This window comes from Meleagris gallopavo, chromosome 8 (genome assembly GCF_000146605.3).
Source record: "Meleagris gallopavo isolate NT-WF06-2002-E0010 breed Aviagen turkey brand Nicholas breeding stock chromosome 8, Turkey_5.1, whole genome shotgun sequence".
Taxonomy (NCBI): domain Eukaryota; kingdom Metazoa; phylum Chordata; class Aves; order Galliformes; family Phasianidae; genus Meleagris; species Meleagris gallopavo.
Window position 1 is genome coordinate 19,559,280 of NC_015018.2, and position 22,175 is coordinate 19,581,454.

Sequence of the window (22,175 nt, forward strand, 5' to 3'; positions counted from 1 at the left end):
GACAGGTGTTGGATATAAAGCAAGAACATTTTCACATATGCTAGTTTCTTATTTATGAATAAAAAAGAAGGAAAAAAACCCACAACACCTTTTTCATTTTATCTTTAAAAAAACAACACGTGAACTGCAACAATAACTATATCCTTTAATCCCATTCCAGTGAAAATTCTGGCTCAAACAACTACAAATAAACTTTTATAACAATTAATTTGCATGAAACAGAACAGGCTGAGAAGCAGGATTTCCTTTCTAGGGAAAGAAATCTGGTTTCAATCCAAATTGTATTGAAAGACATTCCCAAAATTTCTTACTAACCAGAAATTTTGAATTACATACAGACACTAAAACAGTGCAGCTGGAATGTCTTCAGTAGTTGCAAGTGAAAATTATGTTCTCTATTGTAACAAAGACACTGACAAGGATGTGAACTTCACTGACCAGCTGTGGGAACTGCAGGCCTTGGTGGTTCCCGACAGCCCACACTCAGAATGCCCCTGGGCCAGCAGGACCTGAGCCGCAGCCCCTCAGCAGGGAGCCAGCTGAGAGCAGCGCTTCCAGCCCTGCTGCTCTGCTACAGAGCAGGCCCTACACCCCTTCTTAAAGACTCTCATTCCCAGATTCACGTGACTTGGAGTTCTGGTTTGGAGGTCTGGCACATTTGGAAGTCTGCGTGTGGAACTCAAGAGTCCACCCACTCTTCATCCCATGGGCATTAGCGTTCTACAGCTTTCAGATTGAACTAATGTTAAAGATCTGTGAGGTAATCTCTAAATGGTTTATGTCTTTACCAGAAAAACTTCCTCCTCCCCTGTATTGGTGCACTGGTGATCAGAACAAGCTAGAATTGTTCTTACTGTACAGAGAAAAGAAAGAGTTTAAAGGACCTTCAATGAGAGTTTCCACTCATCTTTATTATATTTAATTTTAAAAGCAAAAAGAAATTTTAGAAAGCCAATAATCTGAAGCCTGTATTTTTTTTTTTTACTTGAAAGATAAATAATTTAAACTAAATCTTGTTTCAAATACATTACTAAAACACGTTTTTCTTCAAAATCATTTGTCACTAGTAATTTTTTAGTAAGACATATGGAACTCTTCTAGTTCTAAGTATCTTAAAAAGTAAGATTAGAATTACCTAGGAATAATATGTTTAAGTGAAATGCAAGAGAATATATACAGGCATTAAAAACTAAAATATTAATCACAGCATATTTTTAACACAAAAGAATTTTGCTTATGTTACAAGTAGACATTTTTACTGAAGTCCTATAAATACATTGAACTTAAGTACATTATATACATACAAATACCTAGGGCAATTCAGAGATTTCAAATGCAGGAAATAATTTGACAAGATGAAGTACTTGACAATAGTAGCGCAAGATGAGTTTGCCTCTGTCCTTTTCTTCCAGGATTTTTTTGAAATGAAATCAGTTTCTAGGAATAAGAGCCCAGGAGAAAAGAGGAGTGATGAAGTCTGAACCTAGAACTGCCACTTTCTGTCAGTTCAGAGTGTCTGATATGTAGGCTTTTACTCCAATATGCAAGAGTATTTGTCAAGTCTTCAGTAGCACATTTACGTAACTAGTTTTTCCCATGGTAAAATAGCTATCAAACTGGATTCACCACAAAAACATCTTAATTACTTCATAATAATTAATCACTTAATTCAGCATTTATTTGCAACAACTTTAAGTACTGCAGTGTTTATAGAACAAAGCAAGAGAAACATTAGAGCATATCCAGAGGAGGGCCTGAAAAATGATCCAAGAGATGGAACACCTCCCCTGTGAGGACAGGCTGAGAGAGCTCAGACTGTTCAGCCTGGAGAAGTGAGGGCTCAAGAAGAGACACTCAAGGTCAAGCTGGATAGGGCTCTGAGCAACGTGATTGAGCTGTGGTGTGGGTGTCCCTGTTCATTGCAAGGGAGTTAGACTAGATGACCTTCAAGGGTCTGTTCCAGCTCAAATAATTCTAGTATTCTATGATTCTAAGTTTGAGTTCAAATTTCTGTATGGCAGAAAAGAAACTAGATAGTCCAACAAGTTGTATTTATGCTAATATAACATCACAAATTACTTCTGGAGATACTAAAATGTTGCATAGAATCCTTTGCTTTTGTAACACATTATATTTCCACCTAGGATAGTGCTATTGGTGTTTAAATTTTCACTTGCTAATGGTTTCTTTTACTTAGTTCAAATCATTAATATGGTTGCCTACCTCTCGACAGTGAGGCATAGTGTCATGATGCTTAAGCTACCACTATCTCATCTACTGCCAATACCAGGAAAGTTAATGTTTTGGAAGACTATTAGCTGCAGCTGCTTATAGTGTTCTCAGATAAATTACTGTAGGGTATTTCCCTGCATCATGAGAGCACTTCAGTTTGGGTCACAATGAGTCAGCAAGAGGTCAAGTGTCTCCATGCTGCTCTATGCTGCACAAACCAGACATGTCTGTAATTTGTCTTTCTGAAAGAAACAAATCAGTGATCTGCTATACTTCTATCTGGGACCTTATACTTGGAGTTTCAATTGTACCAAGGCATCTTCCTAAATTTTAAATTCTTTCTCAAGTACAAGTTTAAAAGAAGAACTCTAAGACTTCACTCTCACGCAACAGTTGAAAATCTGTCCTTTCTTGTCATAGCTTGTGAAACACAGTTACAAGAAACATCTGCTATTTCTGATCAAAACAGTAAAAACAAGATGAGAGCAGTCTTCCCTCCTTTCTTCAACAGGCTAGCTGACATGAAGAAGTACAAGCTAGAAAGATACAAAGCTTATTTTCTGCTGCTGCTAGTAATTCAGGGCAGCGCACTACAATGAAACAACTTCCTGGGCACTCACAACCTCTGACTGCCAAAGCAGATACTTATTTTCACCTCCCTGGCCTCTCTGCAACATGTGACAAATAACTTAGATGTACTGCCAGCTTGTCTAAGAAAGCAAGGTGACAAATGCGCAAGTCTGAACCATTTCTGGAGAGCAGTGAACCACCAGTTGAAGGACATTTCTTCACTACTAAACAACACCAGAGCTAATACAATTATTTGCTTTTCAACCACAAAGTGAATTGGTCAGATGACATGCTGCATTTTACATAAATCCCACAATGCAATTGGCAACAGATCTGTTATCAACTGATACTTTTTACCCAGAAGCTAATCTCATCTAAACCTGAGGTTAAATCCAGGAGTAAGAGAGGGTGCTGGACAGATTAAAATAATGCTTTGAAGAATCTGCATGAACATCAACACTAGCATACACCAATAACACACTGTAGAGATCCCCAAACCAGTGCAAAGTCTCTTGGTTCACAATGCACATGTGCAGGTACTACCTCAAACTCTAAAAACTGTTGCCTCAGGCTTAGGGTAACAGTCACCAGTTGGGCTTACCAGGCACAAGGAAATGAAAAACCCTATCAGAATAGGACATTGCACTATACATACCTCCGACTCTCAGAATATATGTAAAGCCTAGTCATGTGGCTCCACATACTGCTGAAATTCACTCAGATGTCATCTGCACCTGTCCTTCTACCACCATAGGCACTTCTTCTCATTTGATTTACCTGAAGAGAGACTATTTAAAACTAGAAAGGGTCACACACTGGGATGCAAGTTTGATAACCTGATCTGAATACAAATTATATCACTATCTGCCTATGAAAATGATGTCAGTATCTGCATTAAGGAACTATATTAGAATCCTCTAGTGATTTTGTCATTTTCTTGTAAAACTCTGGGGTATACATCCACATGCTTCAGTTCTAGTTATATAACTGAGATATTAGTTCCTTTTATTACAAGATAGCATGATGATAAATCTCCAAATGCATACAGTAGTCTGGAATGAAAATATCCTAGACATTAATTAGAAATTAATTTAAAAGGCAATTACTGTTCTGTACAAAAATCCTGTTGCAATGCAATGAATTCACACCAAGCATGCATTTTTTCTAGTTTAACTTCATAAACTGACCGCATTAAATGACAGAATGGTAACCTTACTTGATACTAAGACCATCAGCATGCAACGTTAATATGCGGCATCCATCATAAATACGTATTATCCACATAGAAAATACCCCCATTATTCAGAATGATCAGATCCTAAAAAAATGAGGAATCCAGGGGAAGATCAACAGTAAATTAGTAATCAAATGTATGTACTTGTCAGACGGTTCTCTGCTGGCAACTAGCTGCATAATAATAACAAAATGAACTGAGTCCTGAACCAAACCATATGATGGACAGGAGCTCCACTTAACCAAGAAATATAATAGAAAGGAGAACCCTAAAAAGAGTGGCTTCAGCATTATCTTCATACAAGAATGTTACAAAAAGAAAAACGTTGAAAACATGTCTGTTCTGTAATACTCTTCTCCATTTTGGAGGCATTTTTACTTTTATTAAACCAATAATAAAGTAAAATAAACTAGTTATTATGACAGAATGAATTGCAAATAAAGACCTTTGAGAACATGGAAGAATTTTTTATGATATATAAAATATATATAAATATATATATAAAGCATAGAATATAATACTTTGCAATACTCCCCGCACTTAAAATGGTCAAGGTTCAAATGTTAAATCTTTACTACCTTTAAGCATTGTTCTTCCAGCTGATCCTCCGAAGATATTTAGAAGACCACTTCTTGCTCCTAATGATGTAGTTGCTTCTAGTAAAGCACCAGTTATATAGTTAGAGAGCGCAGTCCTCTGTAAAGTGGCACGGTACTGAGAGCAAGCACCTGTTGCACATGGTTTTACACATAAATCATCACCTTTGCATATACAGGCTGTATGTAAGGCTGGGAGTTTTCTCAAAAGATGAGGAAAGAATTCAAAGACGTCTTCTGCTCCTTCTTCCCTCACGGTATTGAGAATCTATGAGAAATGAAAAAGGATGAAGTTAGTCCGTTTGCTTAGGATAATAAACCAAATATCAAAAAAAAATCCAAACTAGCATGAGTTGATGTAAAGATCAACAGCCTCTATAAGAGGGTGCTATGTTCAATGCTACATTTATGCATTAAACCTAAAGTACCTAAGAATCTCGAACTAACTTACAGAGATTTTGAATTGGTTTTCTACACAGGCTATTTAAATAAGATGGCACTGTGGCTTTAAATCTACAGTTAACAGCATTCTACTGAAAACTGTTTCTAACGATCATGAATAGACAAAAAGAGCAGTACATCTGGTCAATATTTAAAATAAATAGTACACACAAAAGTATTTATAAGGCTATTAAATATCCTGTATTTTCAGTAAAGCTTTACAGATATCAGTAGCAGAAAAACAGATCCACTCAGGGGTTGCACTTTTTCTTGCCGAGTAGGGCGGGTTTTTGTAAACAGAAATGGTTTTAATCACTGTGAGCAATCATTCAAAATGTTCTGGTGTCATGTTCATTGCATTACTTCCAGCCTACGCACAGGTTCTCTATCTAATATTGGTTTAGTACTATTTTTCCAATATTTGTGCTAACACACTAATGAACTTCAGTCTGTGGCTTAGCAACTAAGTAATGTTTGCTTATTTAAGAGTCTAATGATCAAAGCAAGAATCTGGAAGAAATCTTCTCATTTAGTATACAAGGAGAGACTTGATTCTTTGCATTCTTTTATGTTGACTTATTAACATTAATAAATTTGTTTCAACTTCTGTGATTTATAATTGCATAGTGAAAACTACTAAACTAAAAAATTAACATAGGAAAGAGTCATTATATCTTACTTTGACAAAAGCCAAGAAAATTGATTTCAGAGTTTTTTTCCCCAGACACTCAGAGTATATGCATATAACTGACATCCTACATGATATCAGTGTTATTAAATAAGTTGGTTTTGTCTAAGATAGTTACTTTCACAGCCAATTTGTTATTACTGTAGGAAATCAAAATATATGCTTTTTGTGTCTTTACTTCTTAAATGTGCAAAGGAAGTAAATTGATGGTACAATGACTGCTTCTTGTGGTTCATGGCCTTTTTTTGCTACTCTTCCCCTCATATAAAGAAAATCCAGATAACCACTGGCATGGCAGGAAGCACATCCAGTTCTACACTGCAAGCATACACGAGCTTGGTTAAATGCTGAGACACTGTTTGCACAGTCTGGCCATGCTGTATGTCAGCAGCACCCATTATCCAAGGGAGACAGACCCAAGCCCAGAAAAAGGGGAGGTGAGCAGTCCCCAGCACACAGATCTCTACGAATGCATTTTCATCATATACTTGTGTGTCCCTGCCATTAGGTGGGGGGTCAACTGCCCACCTTCCACAAGGACCCTCTACAAAACACTATTAAATCCAAAACTTGGGAAGTTTTTGGGTTTTTTATGTCATAAACAAGAAATGAAATAAAAGTCATAAAGTACTTGTCTCATCTTGGCTTTAATGTTTTTTATTAGCAACTTCTTGGGGACAACGGTGACTTTTGTTCAAATGTAGTAATTTATTAACTACTGATTTAAATCAATGATTTCAAAAAGAGAACTGATATTTATTAACAAAAATTAAAAAATATGTATTTTGCATGGTGCCTATGACTTATATAACTCAATTCCACTGGAAATATAGCATGTTTTGGGAACTTTTTGGCTCTCAGAAAGGACGTCACACACTTCCTCTTTTATTCAGAAAGAAAACCCACTGGTAAATGGTGAGTGTCTGCAGGGCACTGTGGCATGGCCATCTGTTATGGCCATTGACACCAACTGACACAGCTTTCCACAAGGTGCACCGCTGGACTTATACACAGATCATGAGCATGTCACATATAGTAGACGAAATCAGTCTTTTTAGCTTGTTTTAAAAAAATATTTAGTTTATGAAAATAATTTAACTTTTCAAAACCACAGTTACCTTCCAAAATATTTTTAAAATTGGGTTCTGCAACTTATAAAGGCATGTTTTGTTGCCTACACAACTGAAATTTCTTTCAGCTGCCAAAGCAAAGAAACCATTTGTTGACAGAAATAGGCGACAGTGTTTTGCTGGAGAGATTACACATAGAATAATGGTGTTAATCTCTATTGTATAAAAGTAGACTTCAGGGCACTAGCTGTCTCCAAAGACTCTGCGCTTCATGTAACATTTTCAAATAGTGTCTGTTTTGACGGGTCAAAGCTCTGCATGCAAAACTGCAACAAACAGACAAGGTTACAAAACTTATCTGCCATCAAATGAACAAAAACCATCAGAATAGGATAGATAGGTGGCATTTGGAAAAAGCCCTCACTAATATACTGCAACATTTGGTTAGCCCAGAAGTGGTCAGGCAGTTGGACTGAATGATCCTTGCAGGTCCCTTCCGACAGAACTATTCTACTCTATCCTATATGTATTTATCCTCAGGTAGCTGATAGAGAAAATCATCTTTCAGTGAGGTTGCACCAGACAATGGGGAAGCATAATTTTGCGCAGGAGACAAAGTTGATTTTAAACCAGGACTTAGGGCTCACCCTGCCAGATACAGTTATATTGACCTGTATCACTTATTTTCTCTACTGAAGAGTGATTACCTTAATTAACAATGAACACAAATCAAAAAGAGGAAAATGCAGCATTAAACTGACAGCCACTCCTCAAAAACACCCTCCTGCAATGGGTGCATTGTTCCTGGATCACTTGTGCCTTCTGTATTGAATTAAAGATTTCAAAGCCATCTGCAGTCTGAGGCCACCATACCTTACATACTTTACGTCAAGCTGTAATTCACAAGCAACTGAAGATAGAGTCTAGTATTAAAGTGTATTGTTAAACATACTTCAAGTTTCTTTTATTTAAAAAACATACTTTTAGATAGTGCAGAGTAGAGAACCGACTTAATTACAGGAAAGAGTTTAAGGATGAACTTTCTTCTCTGTACCTCTTTAATGATCACGTATGTAAATGATAACATTAGTATGTGACCATAACATCTCACGATTTACTTCAAAAAATAAAAGCAATACATGCTAACACTTTTTCTTTTTTCTTGATACTACACAGTACTTTTTAAATGGATGTGCTACAACAGATAATACTACTATAGCAGTATTCCAATGAAAGTATATTGTGGCTTTGATAAATGTTTACTTTCTTCTGTCTTTAAAGCTTAAAAAGAGATTTCAGTGATGAGTAAAAAGCACACAAAAATTACTTGCCGCATGAAATTTTCCACAAGAATACAGAAGAAAAACAAGCCCTCCAACTCAAAAAGGAAAACTAGCTTTAAAATAAGAATTAAATTCAAGCAGAGCTCCATCTCTTTGGCTTACAAACAAGTCCATATTTGGAAAATAAATGGAAACATAGGATCTGAACTTTCAGATGTTAATAATGTAGCTAATAAATCATCAGAATTTTACTTTAAGAAAACTCAGTTTTGCTTCCAGTAATTTAAAATGGTATCTGCAAGCTAACTTATTGATAACCTTCAGGCAATAACATTTCTTTACAGTGAGAGCAGACATATTTTGTTAAGATACTTTTCAAAAGTAACTATAAGAACAAGGAACTTAATGCTGGCCTTGACGTTTTTTTCTCTTACATTCTTTTCTTCTGAATAATCATCACTGCAATTGCAAATTGTTACCTCCTTTTCTCCACATACTGCTGTAGGTTTACTACATAAAAGTAGCAGAAACCTAAATACCACAAACATTCTTAGCCTTACAGTTTAATACAGATACTCCCCCATGCATACTGCTGTACTGGAAATATTGAATGTAGAAGCTCACAAAAATAATTGCTGTGATTTCTTACTTAAAGTTATACGTATCTTTTCCTGTTTATTTTAATGTTTTTGCTATTTTTCTTTTTGCATTTGTTTCTGCCTCAGGTTCTTAGCCTAGAACCTCAGGTGCATGTAATCAGTTTGACAAACATCTAGCAGCTGCTCATATGAACTCCAGAAACTGGAATTAACATTTCCATGTATTAGAAAACAGGCTGAATTTATCTAACTTTATCATTGCAATCAAGAATATGTTTGTCCAAAAAGCTCAGCATAAAGAACAGACATGGAAAATTACGCTTACTGCTATGATGCTACAAAGAAATAATAGAAAATGGTCCTCTAAGGAGGGGCTTAACAGCTCATCGCATTGTTTCTGATATGTACCCATGCAAAGTCTTTCTAAAAAACATTCATCAATATATCTGGAATGACCAAAATGAAGCACTGAAATGGAAGAGATATGTATACGTTTGGATAGAACTATGCTCCCAAGATCCGACTTCTTGGCCGCGTACTGAAGACTTACACTTAAAGTACTTTACCTACAGAATGGATGGAAGGGCTGCCTACAGTCCTTGTGCAGCATTCCTGCAACACGATTCCTTCTTTTACTATATGCTTGTAAAGACATTTTAAACACCTGCAAACCAGAATGGTACACTACAGCACAGCTGAAAGATCATTTAAATGTCTCCTCCAGAGACATTTACTCTCCTTACAGAGCAGGAGAGCCTAAACAGAATTAGTAACATAGGAATAGCTGCTCTTTTAAAATTCCTTCTGTTCCTAGAAAAAAAAATCATCAAAATGAATGAATTCTGACAGGGATTTTTCATTTTGGAATGGCAGGGTTTTCAGAAGAAAACTATTCCACGTCCAAGGACAATCCTATAAGCTTTTATATGTGTTTATTCTACAACAGCAGGACTCTATAGCAGATAGCAATCTGCTGTGAAAAAAAACCATTTGGGTCAGAAAGAAAAGAACACAAAGTGAAACTGGGTGGAGGGAAGAGTGGCTGAAAGAAATAAATATGATTACTAGAATGAGAATTTGTTCAGGATATAAAAAAAAAAAAGAGGCATTAATGCACTTGGTTGATACTTCAGTTTTATGTCTTCCAAAATTGCATGTCAACATTACACTCTGCTGCATTTATTTACTGAAGTTCAGAAAGGGCGATGCTGATGGTCTGATCATTTTCTGAAGAATCTTAGGTATTCCAACACTTACCTCATTCAGGTTATGACTATACCCACATTGATTAGCCCACAGTGTCTCAAGATCACTGCTCTTTCTCACTATCATCACCTTTTGAAATATGCTTTTGTTTTAATTGGGAAATTTCCTAATGAAATTTTCATTAATAAATTACTTTTCCTGACATTCTTACCTGCAAAAGCACTCACCCCATTAACCTCAATATACCATTCAAGATTATTCTGTCTAAAAAAGAGTGAGGCCATAGCCTAAGGAACATTTCTTGCAGCTACAAAAGCCATTTTGAACAAAATTATTTTTATATGCATCCCATGATCTACCTCACTTTCAGATCATTACTCACATTACTCTCCATACAGTACAATGCTAAGTCGTTAATGACTTGATTTTCACAGGTGATCAAACTGACAGCTGTCAGAGCTGAAGAAACACTGATGAAAGAAAGGTCTGCCATTGATTTGGGATGTAAAGTCAGATCGTGCCAACTCATACAGACTTCTAAGCCAATACAGAATCATTGCTGACGTTTTTCCTCAAAGTCATGCTTTCAAAAATGTTCTCTGCTATGCATAACTAGAAATGAATCACACCATTCTATGCAATCAGTTCTCTACATTTCATTTACAATGATCTTGTTTGTATAAAATACAGGTACAAAGACACAAGGCTGGCACTCTGTAGGCCAGCTCTGGAAAAGTGCTGCAGCTCTCTGACCTAAGATAACTCAAGACTAATTACTCCTTTCTCAGCACTGTGTTCACAAGAGATCCTGTTTCTGGGCATACCTACTTGCTAATGCTTATTTTGCTTCCAGTAAGAAAGAATCTAGTTACTATGCTTCCTTCATCAATTTCCTCTCTGTGCTTTCCTAATGCTCAGGCACTTCTGCAGATACATTTTTACCATAAGATTTGGTTAAGAAGACAGCAAAGAATCAGATTAGGTGTGGACAGATATTTGCAATGCCAAGGGCAAATAATAATAACAATAATAAAATAAAAATAAAAAATAAATAAAAGTTACAGGACAAAATATTTTATCATATTTTCCATTCTTACTGTTAAAGTCACCAAATAAAATTGCAAAATGTGTTTTATTTAGTTTATAAGAAAATGTAGATCAAGGGCATCTAAAAGCAAATATTCCACATGCAAATGCAAATTAATGAACATCTATAATATAATTCATTATAAATTTCCTCTGCAAAAGGTCCAATCTTTGGCAAAATTGCATAGAGAGGCAAATATTTTTTTCAGTGAACAAAATGGTGAGTTTATACTTTGGACAATTTTACACCATGTGCCTGTTTAGGCACAGTTTGTGCTATTACATATAATAGAGAGATGGTCAAATGATTCCAGTTACAAAGTTATTCAAATGTAAAGAAAGTAAAAGCAGGAGACACTGAGTTAAAATGTGTATCACTGCCAATATTCTGCACTGGGAAATATCAAAAGACTGAGCATCCTCACCTGACTTTCATGGGAGAAAAACGATGAGGGTGCTACAGCTTTAGTAAGTGTGCTTTTCTGACTTACAGGAAGGATGAAATCTGTTGTTAGTAGATTGTCTAGAATATGAAGCTGCTGATTAAATTATCAAAGATGAAAAAATATATTTAATACTCAGCGCATTTTCTATTACAATCCATTTTGTCCAGAATAGTATATGTATCTGTATTTCTCTCTATCATGTACTTACATTCTCAAAAAAATATATGTAAGGGCTCCATATCCCAGATACACAGCCACTTCAGAGCTAAAGAGCGTTACTGTGTTTGACAAAGATGCTGATGTTTCATTGCTGTGAACAATGAAACGACGACAGTACTACTCATTGATCTCATTCATATCAGCCACCATAGGATGCTTTCAGAAACACGTTTGAGATTGAACTAATTTGAGCTGCTTTTTTAATTAGTTATTTTTCAGTGTTCAGAGTGAAAGTTAAACATTTAGACTGCTTATGCAGTACCTTCTTGCTGGCACTATGGCTTGTGACCAAACAAGCACTCATTAGAAGAGCTGATCAAATTTTTGGGTACACACCTCACACAGCTCTGGCATTGTACAAGACAGATAAGGCAAAAGATAAAAACTGTAATCAACTAAATTCCACTTTCAACTCACTATTCAAGATGTTTTGGATGACGACAAAAAAGTCATCTAGGAGCTCCAGTAGATTATACAGCCTATCACTGTTGGATGAGATTCATTAACTATCCCAAGCTGCTTTGATTTCCCATTTGTTATGACACATTGTTCCAGGGTTTCTTCCTAGATGTACTGCAGCAAATGCAGAAAAGCCCTGTAGAAGCAATTACAGCTGTGCGAGTTGGGATCAAGCTCAATAATTCCCACAAATCTTATCCCAGAATTTCACAGTCCATCCCTTTCTAGCAGGCAACATTCTTAAACTATTAACAACCATCTCAGATTTGTTTTTTTTAATGATTTTTAAGAGCCTTACATATCATGACACTTCTTCATACTCAACAGTTTTGGAAATGCATTTGAATTTCACCCTTCAGGGAAATACATGTGCTTGCGCACTGAACTGTTCAGAACATTAGGAGTTAACAGTATTCTCTACATCTTAACTTTTTCATATCTTGCTATCTCTATGCTTTTTCACATGGTGCCTAAACAGAGTATCTTGACTGCTGAGATGCTAATTTTCGTAATGGAAAAATTCCTTAAAATATCTCTGGACTGCTGAAATGCTGTTTTGTATCTGAAAAAATGTCTGGCATACAGTGCGATGGTACAATCTGAAAAGTATCTCATATCATACTGGGAATACTGTTGTCTCATCCAGAAGGGGGAAAAAAAAGACAAAAAAGACAACCTCACTCAAAGGTCTTATACACACAGCAGTCAGTAACACAACTATATTGCCCAGCATTTGATAAATGCATTGCTCTACATAGGGTGACTCAGGTGTGTTCAGAGTGGTGTAGCTCACATGCATTGTTCATATTTGTCTGGGAGACTAAAAAGAAGAAAACCAGGAACAGCTCTGAGAACAGTAGAAAGACTGGGACAGATCTACTGAGCCAAAAGGAAATGCCCTCCCCAGGCAAAGCATGTATGGCTGACAGAGCAGGTGAGGGCAGCAGTGTCTACAGAAGTCTCTTTATTCTTCTGAAGGAAAGAATGAAAATATCACAGGAGAGGAATAATGGCCTTCAGACTGACCTCCATCATAGGAATCAATGCTCACTCCAGCATATTCACAGCAAGTTCTAATTTACTCATGGCAAAGGACAGAATCCTGTTTTTCTAACAGTGACAAGTGTTACAGAGGAAGAGATGCCTTCCTTTGCTTTTTTGTATGAGCTTCCAGTTCTCACAATTTAGATGAAACACTGCAGTGGCCCATTTCCTTCATTCACCAGCCCAGCAACTGTCACATGCACACCCTTGTTGCAATGTCTGTCCTCTAAGGCTTTTCAAACTATTTCTCTCTTCAGTGACTAAGAAATTGTAGACCTTCAGGTGAGAGCACAGGACACAGTACCATGCCATTGGGCAATAACGCTCACTTACTCAGCAGCAATTTTGCTGTGTATTAAATTTTACGCAGTGAGCTGCAACCAGGCAGTGCAGCACAGAAGAGCAGATGACACACATGGAAAGAGATGAGTTCATCCTGGTAATGCAGGGAGCAGTGCTGATGGCAGCTGGAAGGTTTCCAACAGTGAACGAGCACAGATGTGCTCAAATATTAAATATTCATTAACTGATGTTCTGTGAACTTTCTGCGGCTTCAATTGCCATTGAATGAATACGCATTGCCTCACCAGCCAATATTTCTTATGAATTGCATCCTGTCAAGAATGAGATCATTTCAAGTAGCAGAAATGACTTTAACAAAAGTGCAAACCTTGAACACAGCATTTATTAGAAGCTGTATCAGCCACCCCCTTTCGGTTCTGGTATGTCATCAATGCCATAGCAGTGAAATATTTTCATTCTTGATCACAAGAAAATGGTGCAGTTTTAACCCAAGTATATTTGAGAATTGGTTTTACTTAAATCAATACATCTTGGACCAAATTTCTAACAAGTTGTCATTTTCGCTTTAGATAAACCTTGGCTGCTGTTAACAATACTGAAATTCATTAAGACAACATTACTAATTGTTTAGAAAGTCATTACCAAAGGAAGGATGGTCTCAGGATCATCTCCTTAAGAGTAAAGGCATAAACATTAAAGATAAATTTATCTTCTCATGGGCAGCTGTTATCTCACAGAGTGATTAAACTCTGATGATCTTCAAGAAACAATAATGACTTCAGTAGTTTTCAGTATTTTTCACTGCAGTACATTAATATGGAACAAGTTCAGACAAAGATCCTAAAAATTAACCTCTCAGATCTGGATGAAAACAGAAACTGTGTGATACAGAAGGGGCACAAATCTACCCCCGCATCTCCACTCCCAGGAATCCTGAGACCTACACAGAAGGAGCCGTAAAACAGTGTTTGTTACTTTGCATGGCAGGTACTACTCATCAGAACAGTCAGCTTCAGATGTAAAGCAGAGGCTGACAAAACACACATCAATTAACTGACATTCAAAAGATTGCTCATAAGCACTTCAAAGCTCAATATGATCAAGGAGGAACTGAAAGGATGACACCAAACAAACCACAGCCTCGCAGTTCAGCAACATGAAACAACATTTTTATCAGTAAGAGTGATTTCTCTAACCTTAACCAGAAAAGGCTAGAAGTATCAGTTTCTGATCATCCATCCCTATTTATATTTCTGTTGACACAAGTATACACAAAAATATATCTTTCTTGATAGCTATTATTTAATTGCTAAATTCTTTCATTAGCTTCTTCAGCCTGAATTGTAATTTTTCTATTCTTATACTTCTCAAATTAGTTTTCTGAGTTAAACTTATTAGCTTTTCTATGCTTTATTCTTCTTGCAGCCAGTGCTCTTTTTTTCTTCTTTAAATGAGTGCTTATTTACTTCCTCCTTGTTTATATCAACAAAGTATACAAACAACCTGCTGCCTTAGTAGCTAAATAAACTAAATATACTGTGCTTAAACACCATTGGTATTTCAACTTTATTTTAAAAGTAACTATGAAGGTAATACACTCCTTTTTTTTTTGCTGGAAAGTTTTATCAGTCTGATGTGGCTCACGTCTTTGAACACCTGACCATGTAAACTAGAATTTCTTTCCAAACTGTCTACTGAGATTTTTACACAAAAGCATGAGTGCTGCACATACTTTTGGCTCCAAAACAATACTACTTTTCTTATACCATAATAATGACTTTTGATACCATTACTGATTAAAACCAAATATATTCTGCCCAAGTAGAATTTCTTACATTTTCTGTAAAGAGCATTTAAAAGAAGAAAAAGATTCAAAGGTTAACTTTTCAGTATTTTACAGTAGTTAAGTACATTATCTAAATTAAAACTTGTCAGAAAGACAGCTGGCATCACTCATAGTAAAATCACTTAGGTGCTTGAATACTCAATGTGCCGTGATTTAATAATTTCAGCTCAAGAAAGACATTTTCATTGTTAATTCCACCTCTCACTATACATCTTTGGAACACCAAACTATAATGGGATGTGTGTGTTAAATAAGATCTCTGAGCTTCTCAAATGCAGAAGAAAAACAAGAAGAAATACTAGCAGAAACCACTGAAGATGTATTTAATAAATCCTCAACAGCTTTTTTAAAAGCAGGCATAAATTACTGAACTAATTAAATTATTTAAACCAGAAAAGCATCATTTACATCCTTTTCATTCCCCGCACACTGACAGTGTGATAGCCACATTGAAGACAGATGACAAATGAATGCTGAACATTCGGCACAATGCTACCCACCCTTGGCTCACAAAGGGAACTGAGCAGCTCATTTCCCACTTCTGTTTTTCAGTAACTGTTCTGTATGTGTGATAGTGAGTCTAAATTTCCCTTTCAAATAAAGTAAAATAAAGAACAAAACCACACATCAGACACAGGAAGAAATCCACACAAATAAGTGTTTGCACCTTACTAAAAGTAATCTTCCCATTTCAGTACAGGCCTCCACAGAACTCATACACTTAAAAATAACTGCACTCACACACAAGTGAAACTGTTTAAACTACTTCAGAAGATGAGCTTGGTTGCACGTTTGCAAACCACAAAGCAGTAGTAAGTGTGAGGGCTAAGCCACAGTAAAGAGAAAATTTACGGATCTATCAGAAATGCCATCTTAAAGCAAAGAAAGAAATAGAAAACCTAAAAATGACGGTTATTGAAGACAGCTTTCCTCTCTGAAGGCTTACCTGTTTGCCAAAGGTAGCTAGAGCTATTTCTGCAAAAAATCCAGCTTTAACTGTGATTTTTAAATTATATGTATACTTACGTAATTGATTCAGAAAGCAGTGTATGACATTTTTGTATCTCTGATACGAAAAGTAAAATCATATTCAGTGGTGGGGGTTAAAGTTCACAGCATCAGTTTATTCCGTTTTTGTATATTGTATAATGCTGCATCCAAAAGACAAAAAAGAATTGCTTAAAATTTCTTTAAAAGGTCTCAAACTCAAAGTAAATGTGAGCAATGTCTAATATCAATTTTATTAGATGCATATGTGAGCTAGTAGAAAGCAACTGCATTCAAAATCCTTGAGGAGTTCCTCAGTTCCTCAATGTAGAGACACAGTGTTTAAAAACTGTTACTTCAAAAATTAATTATGCAGTTACTAGAAAGATATAGACACATATATTAATTTCTTTCCCTTACAGATTAATAAATAATAATTAAATGACTAAAATATTAAGGTAAATTACACGTGTTGAAACCGTCTTCAAGTTCATATGATCACCACTGCTATTTGTATCAAAGAAACACTGATGCTGGGATTTTATTGTAATGTACAATGTGCATTTATATTGGAAAGCAGATCTTTCCAAATCTAGCAGCAGTATACAGTTTAGATCCATAATCCACCAGAAATGTAAGCCTTACATAAATGAGAAGAACGACTGAATTTTATTGCATCTTTAAATATTTTCATTTAAACCCAGTTATAATTGATACTGATGTAAAAGGTCCACAGGTATACTGCGACAGCTGTAAAATGTACGTATGTGTAACCATGGCACACAGCTCATAGAAGAGCAACTTAAAGCATTTTCCTTAGCACAGGAAATCCAGTTCTCATTTTCTAATTTTGTAGACACTGAATCCATGCCTATTTGTTTGCTTGTACTTCAGCTGTTGGGTTCATAGGGTCACATGAATAATTATAAGATTATTTTGGATAGTACTTAGGGGCCAGGAAATTCTCAGAGTTTTCATGACTGAATTGTTTAATAGACTTTTAGGTCAGACTACGGAACATGATTTCATGAAACAAAATAACTTTGTTCTATAAAGAGGCATTTTCCACTTTAAGTTTGTTTTTTAAAAAAATAAAAATAAAAAAATACCTAGAAATAGAAAAGGCATCATTCCTTGCCTGAAGTTAGAATAGAGTATTGATAACCAGAACTTAATTTTTAAATAACAATTTATGTTAATTTGCTTGATAAAAATTTGATTGAAAGTGAGTGTTCATTTATTACTGCTCACAATGAGCATTTAATAACAATCCTAAAAGAAAGGGGTGGAGATGGTTTGGTTTTTTGGTTTGGTTCTTTTTTCTTTTTTTTTTTTTTCCTTCTGAAAATAAGCAATTGCAGAAATCCTGTGCAGTATAATGAAGCAATTGTACTGATTTTGATACGTTGAAGACAGCACCTTCTGTCTTCAGAAGGTATTATCCACCTTTCCCTAATCATTAGCTGCTTAGGAAAACTGTGAGGTACAGATATAAAACATCTCAATTATTAGAGAGCTTAAGTTGTGAAGATGACAGCTTTAAGTAGATAACATGTAACACTGTGACCAACGTAATTTCCTCTTTTCCTCATGGTCAGCAAGCCAATTGCATCCAGATGATCTGTGAAGTCTCCTCCAACCTAAGCCATTCTAGGATTCTATGAATAAACTACGTAAGCACCTTGCAGAACACAGTATGTTCAATCTTCATGTCATGTTTCCAACTTTACATATGACCCAAATTTTATCATGAATACCTAATATGCACTAACTGCCATACTCATTACATTAAGACATGTATACCAGAATAAAACAATATTAAATAGTTGTTGCCAGAAGAGATTTGAGTTTCATCCAAATCAGCTAAAAAGATGAAATGATGGTAACATTTCAATTAGGTTAAAATTCATGAGTTTCTTTCTCTGTCTCCAAATAGAGTTTTGAAAGCCAATTTCAAGATCTAAACAAGGAATGATCATTCATTAATTGTATTGCCAATTCAATTCTATTTCCACAACATCCACAAAATAGATAATCTAATGTTCTGCCATTTTCAGAGGTTCTAATTCTTTCATCAGAGTTAAAGATGTTTTTAAAGTAAACATGTTTGCTTCATCAGAGAGACGATGAGAGCGAGTGAGTGCAATCAAATGAGAGTGGGAACAAGGGTGTGAGAATGGGAATGACAGAGCATTAGTTCAGCATTTGAATTATAGTTCCTAGTTATTAATAAAGTAAACGTGAGTGCAAGACTAGAGCATATATTCTCCTTTCTTTTCCCACTGGAATGGAATGTCACTTGAGGCTTGATTTTCAGAATTTAAGGCATCTGGCTTACAACCAGAAGAACAAAAATATTTTAAATTAACTTTCCTTATTCTCTGGGGATTGTTACAGACCCAGGGACTATGGTTTAGTCATCCATGAGATTTATTTTGCTTTAGCTTCAACCAAATTTTGTATATACAACAGCTTCCTTACCAGAATTCATAGTCATCCTGCTCCGTGCAATTATTTTTATAAATTGCAGTTGTATTACACTCAATTACATTGCACAAGATCATCCTCTCAAAATGAAGAATAAAATTTAGATTCCTATTATAACAATTTCTCCCATAGCACCACATCAGTTTTGAAATTACTTTGATATTTACCTGTAATTACACATGCCCAATTTACGATTTTTAAAACTTTTTAAAATGTTCATCTTAGTAAGAACCAGTGCTTCTTGAATAGCTGCTGGATAGCTGAGTACAGATTTGTTTTTAATTAACAATTTCACATACATAATGAAGTATGAGTGTACTTGAGGGAGGAGAATTTGTATTGCTGTTTCAGTGAATGTCAACCAAAAATTCTTGTTTGCTCTGCACTTTTAACAAATTATCATTGAAGGACAGAAAAGCCTTGACAGCACTGAATGTTTCCATGAAACTCCAATGGCAGGCATGCCATTTTTCTGAAGTCTCAAATACTCTAAACTTCACAGATATGCTGTTAAGGTCTTTAGATGGCATTTTTGTCACAAGAGCATTATTCTGAGAATAAGCAGGAACCCTTTCTTGTTCAAACAGTAAGAACTTGAGTTGCCATCAAAACTGAAAAAAACCCAAACTGATTTATAGAGAGGATGTGAACCTAATTGATCATTACTGCCGTACAGAATAAACAGAAATCATTTCTAGACCCTTATTTTCTCAGCAGCAAATCACAATCTATTCTCATGGAAGGTAAAGTTTTTACATGCTTTTAATAACAGAGGTCTCATCAACCCCAAAATATTTTATCTATGTAAACTATCTAAATCTATTGTAACAGTAGAACAGGAAAAAAGCAATACTGTGCCTAATGTGCTGTACTTTTTTTTCACTGAACATAGAAGTAATGTCAGAGAAATATTTCTAAAATGCATTACAAAATTGTATCTTTATATTCCAAGTGTTACTTTATGATCTGTACTAACACATTCTTCTCCAACAAAACCTGTCAGTGAAGCTTTAACTGTCAAAGATCATCTAAAAACAGAAAGTGAAGCAGTGATGGAAGTTCAGTTCCTTTTCAGTGTTTAAGACAAGACACTAGTTTAGTGTACTGAAGTAGCAGATACCAAACTGGCAACTTTTAAGAATCACAATCTCTCTCAAAACTAATACAGAAGCAAGGAGCAGTAAAGATGGAAGCAAATACTATTCCGTTAATGAAGTTAAGATGGTTTTTCTAACTCTACACTCTCAGTTTGCACTTGCCAAACTTATGCGAGTCAATTTAACTTTTTAATGTGTTTGTTGTTATTGTTGTTGATGTTCGTCTCCTGCCTACCTCTGCATTTACTTTCTTCGAGGGGCATTACTCCAATGCAGCTGCTAATACATCAGAAAAGTCCATACTCACACAAATGCTACTTAGCATTATGGTCACTATCAGCACTCTGTATCTTTTTATCCCACAGCTCACTTACATACACACTTCATTATTTTTTGTTAATCTTCCTATGCATTCACACAGCTCCTTGTCAAACAAGTCCCACAGCCCAATGCAGCCAGATATTAACACAGCATACATGACTTTTTATAATAATCGTAGCATTCAACTTTCAGTTACCTACTTAACATCACTTCACAGAAGAAAAACATAAATATTTGGACCCTTTACTGAAGACCTCCAAGCTTTGCAATAATATTCCCATCTACTATATTTAAACATAGCAAAGGTACAGTATTGAACTACAAAAGTATTAGAGAGGCAAAACTCCCCCTGCTTTATGAGTGAAAGTAAGGTGTTACAAAGATACAGTTTGTGTTCATTGAGCATTAAGAATAACCACCACAACTTACTCCTACTAATCATCACACATACAAAAAAGAACAGCATTGTATTACTTCAGAAGTAGATACTTGTGTTCCTAACAGTGTAATCCACACAGCAAATGGCTTAGGTCAATTCAGAAGCGCTGTTCATAGTTTAAATTCCTGACATACAGTACTTTACTAGAAGACTAGGCTGGTACACTGAAGCACTACACAATTTCCAAGCTTTTTCAACTATTTAAAGTACAACATGTCTGGGAAAGGGGATGATTTTCTCATCATCATCACCACTGTGTTGTGAGCTGCCTGTAACTCTGGTTTCACATGTATATGATGGGAGATAAGACAGTATTCATAAAAGCATGCAGAGTAACCAAATGCCATTCTGAATGTATTTCTACAGAAAACTTCTCTATTGATCACACTGAGAGAAGTGCTATGTACAGAATTTACTTATATTTTTACTGAACAGTTAAAAAAATGGTATATATTCAGTTTATGATTTCAACATACATTATTAACGAATGGCAAGCATCTTCTGTATATCCTTACTGTATGTGAAATATTTATCAATTTGCAGTAACAATAAGGCACTCTTTAGGGGCTTTAATGCTGTCATCATTAATAGTGTCTAGACTACGAGCATGTTGTTTACCAGAACAAAAAGTAAAAAAAAGTCTGTAAGAATACAATGTTATTTCTAGAGTTAGAACCTAATACTAAGCAAACAAGTGGCTAAAAGTTAGTGCAAGTTTCATAACTTTAAATACTAAAACGTCTTAAGTGCATTTACAATCATTTAACCACAAGTTAGTACACATTCACATACAGTGTCTCTAATTTAAACAGAAGTGAAATAACACAGACTTTTTATAAATTAATAATTGTTTACATGTGCAGAGTAAGTACTGACTGAAAAAATAGCATGTTCCAACAAAAAAATACCCTGCTTAATACACCAAGAATATATCTTCTCCAGCACTACGTTCTCCTTTGTGAAGGAGGACAGCCTTCCTGTTATTCCTGCAGTAAGAAAAACTTCTACTATTTTATATAACATGAGCCATACCTTCTTCCCTTGTGTTTCACCATGTCCATATCGTATCAACTGGTAGTAAAGATGACAAAACTGTATAGAAATTAAAACATGCAGACACGGGCAGAAACTGCAAGTTAGCCTTCAGTAATACAAGATGACAGCCTGTTCTCGTCCACAGAGACTAAGAGCCTGGAGAGAAAAGACGTGCATTGCCAAATCTTAATCCTTTTGCTGCTTTTCACATGGTGCTGCCTCACCTCTGCAGCTCCTCCAAGTCTGCTTTTCCAACAGGCAGTGGAAATGTGTTCATTGTAAAAACTCCATAAGCATTTTAGTTTAGCCACAGACACAGATAATAAAATCTAAATACTTAATATTTAATTGTGTTGACATGCTGGACTTTCTGTTTACATTGTTTCAAGTGAAATGATGCAGTGCTAAATTTATTAGAAAATGCTGCTTTAGATTCTTAATATGTTGAATATATGAACTTATACAAAGAATATTCTACAATGTAAGC

At 35.5% G+C, this 22,175-nt stretch overlaps 1 protein-coding gene across 2 annotated transcripts in view; it reads right to left on the minus strand.

Moving 5' to 3' along the window:
* PLCE1 (phospholipase C epsilon 1) overlaps nucleotides 1-22,175 on the minus strand; it is a 125,658-nt gene that overhangs the window by 79,584 nt on the left and 23,899 nt on the right. For both annotated transcript variants that reach the window (XM_031554450.1, XM_031554449.1), the window contains exon 2: nucleotides 4,615-4,900. In XM_031554450.1, coding sequence (XP_031410310.1) covers nucleotides 4,615-4,900 — 286 coding nt within the window. The remainder of the gene's footprint in view (nucleotides 1-4,614; nucleotides 4,901-22,175) is intronic.